Source organism: Quercus suber, unplaced genomic scaffold (genome assembly GCF_002906115.3).
Source record: "Quercus suber isolate HL8 unplaced genomic scaffold, Cork oak 2.0 scaffold_124, whole genome shotgun sequence".
Lineage (NCBI taxonomy): Eukaryota > Viridiplantae > Streptophyta > Magnoliopsida > Fagales > Fagaceae > Quercus > Quercus suber.
The window spans coordinates 775,214-784,431 of record NW_027069588.1 but is presented as its reverse complement, the minus strand read 5'-3'; the positions used below and the strand labels follow the sequence as shown (position 1 = coordinate 784,431).

Genomic DNA, 9,218 nt, shown 5'->3' with positions numbered 1-9,218 from the left:
GTGATAAGGTGATTGAAGAAAATGCAAATACAATTAGTGCTGAAATGGGAGATGAAAATTTTAATATAATGAAAAGAAGTGTTGAGGAAGAATTTGATCAAAGCATTCTTCTTTGGCACATTGCAACAGATTTGTGCTATTATTGGGATCGGGATGAAATCCGTTGTCTGTTTGTGATCCATATTGTAAACGAGCAAGTTGTTATCGGACTATATGATGTATCTTCTTGTTATGTGCCCCTTCATGCTCCCCAATGGGATTGGGGAGACTAGGGTCAGAGACACATGTGCTGAGCTCCATGGATTTTGCAAGGAAAGGATATCCATAAAGAATGAATCCCAAGCTTGCTCAAAGTTAAACGCAGTGAAAACTAAAATTCCTCCATCTAAGGTGAAAGGAGACAGAAGCAAGTCAGTTTTATTTGATGCTTGTAGGCTGGCTAAATCTTTGCAATCCCTGAAAAACCCTCCTAAGAAGGAAAAAAAGTGGAAATTGGTGCTTCAAGTCTGGGTGGAAATGCTATCTTATGCAGCATGTCAGTGTGGATGGACGGATCATGCTCAACAGCTTAGGCGAGGCGGAGAGTTGCTCACTCACGTCTGGCTTCTTATGGCTCATTTTGGTATAACTCAACAGTTCCAAATTTCAGAGGGCAATGCAAAGGTTAAATTGAATTGGCAGTGACTAAATTGTGTGGCTTTTAATGCATAAATAAAGAATAGAAAGCATAAACAAAACTCTTTTTTGGTTCGCTAAGAACAAGTATTGACAATAAAGAATTTCTGATGCGACTGTTTAGACTTTAGATGTTAGTTGTTATTCAGCAAAAATGCTAAATCTGGTGCTTGTAGTTCGTCTCTGTTTTTTTTTTTTTTTTTTTTTTTTNTTGGTGGCCCTGATACCATTACTGCCTACTCCTTGGAAGACAATGAGTTGTGGCTGAGGCACTTGCTTGGGCTACTTGTCCAGGTGGGAGGGGCTATCTATGTTTTCCTTACAGTATGGAAAAGTACTAATGCACTTTATTTCATGGCAATTCCAATATTTTTTGCTGGGATCATCAAGTACGGAGAAAGGACATGGGTTCTGATGTCTGCGAGCAGTGAGCATTTTAGAGACTCCATGCTTCCTCCTCCTGATCCTGGGCCCAATTATGCGAGATTCGTGGAGGAGTATATGTCAAAGGAAAAGGAGGGGTTCAAGGTATGTTCAGAAAATAACCCTGAAGATGGCAAAGAAGATGATTATTCCTCTTCAGATGCAGAAACTAATAGCAGAATTCCAGAAGCAGCCGTTATATGCAAGGCCTACATGTTCTTCGAAATATTCAAGAGGCTGCCTGCAAATCTCATCCTAAGCTTTCATACTATCCAGAAGAGTCAATACATTATGCAGAACATCAGCGCTGACGAAGCTTTCAAAGTGATTGAGGTTGAGCTTGGATTCATGTATGACATGTTCTATACAAAGGCAGTTTTGTTATATTATGTTGTGGGGCGTCTTCTTCATTTCGTCCCTTTTATTTGTACTGTTTCTTTATTTGTGATTTTCTTGAGGACCGAGAAGCATATCTACTCGGGGGAGCATATCTACTCGGGGGTAAATGTAGCTATTACTTACATACTTCTGGTTGGAGCTATATTGCTAGAGATTTATGCAGCAGTTGTACTAGTTTGTTCAGACTGGACAATACTATGGCTGAGTCAGCACGGGAATTCGGGGGAAATTTTGTATCGTGTCATCTCATTGATTCCATGGCCTAGAAAAAAGAGGTGGTCTAATGCCATGGGACATTTCAACCTAGTAAGGTACTGCCTTAAAGAAAAGCCTGCCATGTGCACATTTAAACAGAGGTTTTTGTGGATTTCAAAATTATTGGAGAAGTATCGGTACCACAAATCTGTGGAAGTTCCGCTGGATTTGAAAGCCATTATCTTTGATGAGCTTCAACGGAAAATGAAAGCTAACCTTTCTGTTTCGCATCTCAGAAATCTCAAGGAATTATGTGCTTGTAGGGGTGATAAGGTGATTGAAGAAAATGCAAATACAATTAGTGCTGAAATGGGAGATGAAAATTTTAATATAATGAAAAGAAGTGTTGAGGAAGAATTTGATCAAAGCATTCTTCTTTGGCACATTGCAACAGATTTGTGCTATTATTGGGATCGGGATGAGAATCCGTTGTCTGTTTGTGATCCATATTGTAAAGCGAGCAAGTTGTTATCGGACTATATGATGTATCTTCTTGTTATGTGCCCCTTCATGCTCCCCAATGGGATTGGGGAGACTAGGGTCAGAGACACATGTGCTGAGCTCCATGGATTTTGCAAGGAAAGGATATCGATAAAGAATGAATCCCAAGCTTGCTCAAAGTTAAACGCAGTGAAAACTAAAATTCCTCCATCTAAGGTGAAAGGAGACAGAAGCAAGTCAGTTTTATTTGATGCTTGTAGGCTGGCTAAATCTTTGCAATCCCTGAAAAACCCTCCTAAGAAGGAAAAAAAGTGGACATTGGTGCTACAAGTCTGGGTGGAAATGCTATCTTATGCAGCATGTCAGTGTGGATGGACGGATCATGCTCAACAGCTTAGGCGAGGCGGAGAGTTGCTCACTCACGTCTGGCTTCTTATGGCTCATTTTGGTATAACTCAACAGTTCCAAATTTCAGAGGGCAATGCAAAGGTTAAATTGAATTGGCAGTGACTAAATTGTGTGGCTTTTAATGCATAAATAAAGAATAGAAAGCATAAACAAAACTCTTTTTTGGTTCGCTAAGAATAAGTATTGACAATAAAGAATTTCTGCTGCGACTGTTTAGACTTTAGATGTTAGTTGTTATTCAGCAAAAATGCTAAATCTGGTGCTTGTAGTTCGTCCTTTTTTTTTTTTTTTTTTTTTTTCATACGATTGGTCATGCTGGTGCTTTTGAAGTCTATAATTTTTTTTATTATTATTTTTGGCTGGAATGAAGTCTTTAATGATAACACATGCCAGTTGCCGGGGATGTCAAAAATTTATACAATCCTATCAATATCCCTAAACGCACCTAATAAAAAAACAGGTATACGACATATTTCATTAGGCCTTTAATAGGTATTGGCCTACCACGGGCAAATGTGGTGCAACGGTAGGAAGAAGTAATGCTAGTGAGTATAATTTTTCACAATTTTATACTACAACTCTTCACGTAGCAAATTATAATTAGTAAAAGTGTGTCTCCCATATATCCCACCATCACACTTTTACCAATTACAACTCACTATGTGATGAGTTGTGACACAAAATTATGAAAAATTATGTCCATAGCATTACTAGGCAGAAAGTTCTTGAAAAGGCCTATCACTTCAAATTAAGTGCCAAGAGTTTCACGGGATCCAGGGTTGTTGGAGAGGACCTTCTTACCATGGGAAGCTGAGCTAATAAAGGTCAATCCTGTTAGTGAAGGGCAGGTTGAAGACCTGTTGATTTGGCCTTTTAACTCCGGATGGCAATTATGGCGTAAGGAGTACTTACCGTATGTTGATGGATGAAGTGAGTTGCCAAGAACCAAGTACTTCATCTCCGGAGGAATTTCAACAGGTTTGGAAGGGCATTTGGAAGATTCGGACTCCAAATAGGATTCACCATTTTATATGGCGTGCTGCTAGAGATTCTTTGCCTACAAAACTGAGCTTGAAAGCTCGGCACCTACCAGTTGAGGATACTTGTGAGCTGTGTGGGGATTTTCAAGAGACTATATTGCATGGTTTGTGGCTGTGTGAGCATGCTCAGGCGGTGTGGAAGTCAGATATCAATTTTGTCCCGTACTACAAAAAAGGCTTTCGAAGTTTCTTTGATCTTTTGGAGGAAGTGTTGCGCAAAGGGTCGACGTATCATGTGGCCTTATTCTCTTCAATGGCGTGGTGCTTATGGCAGAGACGCAACCGTTTGCGGATGAGTCAATCTGTGTGGCCTTTACATGAAAATGGTGAAAGAGCAAAAGGCTCTGGTAGTTGAATTTTTCGATGCTAATAAACCAGAAGCTAGGCCGATAATTAGAAGCCCTCCTGCTTGCTGGGTTCCGCCTGAAGGTGATTTTTATAAAGTCAATTATGATGTTGTCATTTTTGATTCGTTGGGTAATGCAGGTCTGGGGGTTGTGATAAGGAACTGCACTAGTCATGTTATCGCTGCCTTAAGTCAGAAAATTGGGCTACCTCATTCCATGGAAACAACTGAAGCTTTGGCAGCACTTAGAGCTATTGTGTTTGCTAAAGAATTGAGTGTCTTCAAGGTAGTAGTGGAGGGTGATTGTTTAAAGGTGGTTCAGGCTTTGAAAGCTAGGGCGTGTTGCAATACTTTGTATGGGACTGTTATTGAGGATGCACATTATCAAGGGGCTTCTCTGCAAGCTTGTCATTTTTAGCATGTTAGAAGAAAGGGTAATAAGTTGGCTTATGCCTTAGTTAGCTAGGATCGAGAGCAGTTTTATTCGCAGATTTTGATGTATGGGTAGAAGAACTATCTAGTGATTTAGAGAATGTATTCTTTTTTTATTTTTTTTGTTTTAGCTTAATATTATGGACTTATACTGGTTTCTCAAAAAAAAAAAAAAAAAAAAGATCTTGATTGATTGATCATGTGTCAAGAACACTAATTCATTCTTCAATCCTCCTAGAGCATTCTTGGGGATTAGTTTAGACTTTAAAAAAGACTTAAAAAAAAATATATATATATCTTACAGAACTTGAATTTGTTCACGATTTGTCAACTTACAATAATAAACTAAAAAAATTCTATAGCGTTAGTGATATTATGAATTAATTAAGTATTCACCCATGAAGTTGAATTATATTGTTAAGTCCATTTATACATAATCTTGACTCACAATCCTTATAGACAAAATTTAGGTACAATATCTTAGGTATAGTTCTTTACGTTTCTCTCTTAAGATTCTGCCATGTAGATATTTAATTAAAAAATAAAGTTTCATTTTATAAGAAAAAATTCACATGGTAGAATCTTAAGGGGGGAACCTAAGAAATAACATTTAAGTACTGTACTTAAGTCTTGCTCAATCCCTATATATTCCTTGCTTAGGGTTTATTGAAACACGGAATTGAGAATATAGTGAAGATGTAGCTATCAATGGCTTTTTTGTGTGGACTTAGGCTGTAAAGTTGAGCCATATAATTCTTGTGGTCTTTCTCTTCTCTTTATATTCTCTCTTTTATATATTTTATATATTCTAAGTTCTAACAAATAGGTTAAATAATGGCAAAGTACGAGTCTTGATGAGTCATAAGGTGTATTTTCATGTCTAAGATGAAGACCCATATTCAGCTCAAAGATAGAAGAGATTCTATTTTCTCGACACGCTCTTGACACTGCTCAGGATCAATCGAGAATTACAAATTTAGTTTTTTTGCCGCAACTTTAATTAAGTCGGTGTTGTGTTATTGGAGCTAGAAAAGCAGTTTGTGCAGAGAGTTCCAATCAATATTTGAAGCGTGCAATTGGTCATAAAGTAGCAAGTGGTCACAAAATGGTTTTCCCTTGGTTTGTTGCCAACGATACTGCCACTTCTTTATTTATTTATTTTTGGCAAATCTAGAAATTTCTCAATCGTCATTGATGATGTTTCATAACTAAGTCATACTTCCATAATGCAACCAGTTCAGTTTATCAAAAAAACCAAATGCCACGAATTAAAGCTTTGTTATTAAAATACTAAACACGATTGAACATTTCCACTTTCACAACTTTATTTTTTAGAAGCCAATTTTCACAACTTGATTGGTTGTTCATAAAATGTTAAGGCCTACATTTTGACAAGAAACATATTATAACCTTAATTTGATCCTCACGTGCATCACGACTTTGTATCATCTCTTTTTTGAGAAGAGGTTTGTCTTCTTTAGTATTGACAAGTGTCATTAATAAAATAAAATTATGACCACGCAGATAAGACTTTTGGAATCCTTACAAAAGGGTAAAGATTCTTCTGAATATTCCAAAAAAAGAAAAATCAGATTGAGACTAGCTTACTGACCCACTGTTGTTGTGATATTAATGTATAAGTAATGTGATTGATTAAGTAGTAAAATTTTACATTAAATACTAACAAAAAAAAATTGAGTAGTTAATATGTGCAATATATAATTGAATTTAAAATCTTGGCATTAAGCTTGTTGCTATATCTATAAATTAATATACTATATGATTTAAACACATGGAGGGGGTTCAGCAAAGGAAAAAACAAAAGAAGGTGGGGAAGTGGTTTAACAACTTTAAAACACTTGTTATTTTTTATAATATTCAGAAAATTCAATAATTCATACATTTAAATTTTGTGAAGAGTATTATAATTCAATTAGTTGACACCTAATAACATTTCCAAGATATTTCGGGTTCAAATCGCCTGTTACCTATTGTTATTATTGAATTATTCCCAAAAAAAAAGAAGAAGGTATTTTTCAGTTGTTAAAGCAAAGTCTACATGAACAGCGTTTGACATACAACTTAAAACATTTAATAGTCTAACTACCCTTCTTTTATTTAGATGGCTTAATGAGTCATTTACATTCTAAATTCTAAATATATGAGTTATTTCATAACCATGAAATTTTAAATAAAGAAGACATTAATGTTGTTTTTAGAAGTATATGTGGAACTCTTTGTTGGGAATTATCCAAATTTTGAAAATTTCTTTAAAAACTCAAGAAGGGTTAAAAGGGTGAAACTTGAAAACGATGAATTAATTGTTATAATGAAAATTTTGAAAACCGGCGGTAGCTCTGAAAAGAAAACCAAATCTATTCCAATTAGGTTTGAAAACTTTGACTACTGCACATTTTTGGTATGATAGTCGCTCCACAAATATAAGTGATTGTGAATTGTGGGGGGCAAGTGTCGGAGTTTAAGTCTCCTAAAGAGAGCTTCACATATTTATATACTTAGATTAGATTCAAGTAGAATTTCTATCTTGTATATTTATATATATATATATATATATAAAGGTGTAAAAACCTCGTCATACATAGCAAGTTAATTAAACCAAGCTATTTATGACAATATCCCACAAGTGAGTAATAATCACTAATTCAAATAAAGCCCACAAGCAAGTAATAATAACTAATTCAAATAAAGCCAATACATTGAATGAAATTAAAAAAATAAAATAAAATGCCTATTTGCAAGGGTAAAACGCCCTCGTAAAATGTCAAATATAATTGCAAAAGGTTATTTGTGAGGGCATATGACCCTACAAAGGTCATTGTATTTGCTCTTGTTGTTAAAATAGATTTTGTGACAATATCTTCACTAATAGTTAATTTATGAGGGCAATTCATTGTTGTTACTCAACATATCTACCCTCACAATTAAATATATTATCAAATGACGAAAAAAGTTGTTGAATTGTTTTTGGAAAGGATGCAGTCGTCATTAACAACTATTTTATGAGGGCCTTTATGCCATTACAATTAGTTATTTTTAAATTTCAAATTGACGACTTAATTTTTAGCGACCAACAATGGTATTGTTGAAATTGTTTGTAAGGGCTTTTTTGCCTCACAAATACTTATTTGCAACATATTAGAAATGATAGTGATGGCATTAAACTATCACTTAAATTGTTTTTCCGAGGGGTTGACCCCACAGCTAGAGCCCTCTTTCCCAAAACCCAAAGTACTTTATGTATGGAGCGGCTTCACATTCAAGTTAGGGTATTCACATGAACACCTTGACAAGAAAAAAAATATGCATAAATACTTGCAAAAAAAAATTATATACTAAATTAACCTATTTTGGCCATCCTAAATAAAGTATTGAAACATCTTGACTTGATAATCATAAGAATTTGGGTTCAAAAAAATAAGATTAATGTTACATCTACAACATTTTTAAAGTAATTTTACAATAAACCCTAGGTGGTACGCTACTATCGATTTTAATTTAGGTTCAATACTGATATATTTTTTTACTTATAGTTCGTCACATAAGATTTATTGTAAAATTGTTGTAAACATAACATTATTTCAAAATAGAATTATGGCTTCCCAAACATAATTCTTAATCCCTTAAAAGAAAAAGCTTAAATAACAACAATACAAACAACAAAAATAACCTAAACAAAAATAAAATTAGGCAAACAGCATAAAGCGAACAAATTATTCAACAAAACAAAAAGCAAAACCAAACCGTCAACTGGCACATATGCAACTTAAACTTTTGGCAAAACAGAAATTCCTCAGTCGTCATTGATTACATTATCTTATCAAAACCAACAAAACGTGCAACTAATTAAAGCTTAATTTGTTATAAAAAGACAAGACGCGCTTAAACACTTTGATTGATTGTTCATAAAATGTTAGGTCCTACTTTGTGAATTGTGGGGGGCAAGTGTCGGAGTTTAAGTCTCCTAAAGAGAGCTTCACATATTTATATACTTAGATTAGATTCAAGTAGAATTTCTATCTTGTATATTTATATATATATATATATATATAAAGGTGTAAAAACCTCGTCATACATAGCAAGTTAATTAAACCAAGCTATTTATGACAATATCCCACAAGTGAGTAATAATCACTAATTCAAATAAAGCCCACAAGCAAGTAATAATAACTAATTCAAATAAAGCCAATACATTGAATGAAATTAAAAAAATAAAATAAAATGCCTATTTGCAAGGGTAAAACGCCCTCGTAAAATGTCAAATATAATTGCAAAAGGTTATTTGTGAGGGCATATGACCCTACAAAGGTCATTGTATTTGCTCTTGTTGTTAAAATAGATTTTGTGACAATATCTTCACTAATAGTTAATTTATGAGGGCAATTCATTGTTGTTACTCAACATATCTACCCTCACAATTAAATATATTATCAAATGACGAAAAAAGTTGTTGAATTGTTTTTGGAAAGGATGCAGTCGTCATTAACAACTATTTTATGAGGGCCTTTATGCCATTACAATTAGTTATTTTTAAATTTCAAATTGACGACTTAATTTTTAGCGACCAACAATGGTATTGTTGAAATTGTTTGTAAGGGCTTTTTTGCCTCACAAATACTTATTTGCAACATATTAGAAATGATAGTGATGGCATTAAACTATCACTTAAATTGTTTTTCCGAGGGGTTGACCCCACAGCTAGAGCCCTCTTTCCCAAAACCCAAAGTACTTTATGTATGGAGCGGCTTCACATTCAAGTTAGGGTATTCACATGAACACCT

The 9,218-nt window shown here is 34.5% G+C and overlaps 2 protein-coding genes across 2 annotated transcripts; both read left to right on the top strand.

Moving 5' to 3' along the window:
• Nucleotides 1–1,029: 1,029 nt before the first annotated feature.
• Nucleotides 1,030–2,703, top strand: LOC111987329 (uncharacterized). The gene has a single exon (XM_065775953.1). It carries the CDS (start codon nt 1,030–1,032, stop codon nt 2,701–2,703), a length of 1,674 nt encoding a protein of 557 aa, XP_065632025.1.
• An 819-nt stretch (nt 2,704–3,522) lies between these two features.
• On the top strand, nt 3,523–4,405 carry LOC111987330 (uncharacterized). The gene is made up of 2 exons (XM_024019035.1): nt 3,523–3,988; nt 4,128–4,405. Exons 1-2 carry the CDS (start codon nt 3,523–3,525, stop codon nt 4,403–4,405), a joined length of 744 nt encoding a protein of 247 aa, XP_023874803.1.
• The last annotated feature ends 4,813 nt before the right edge of the window (nt 4,406–9,218 follow it).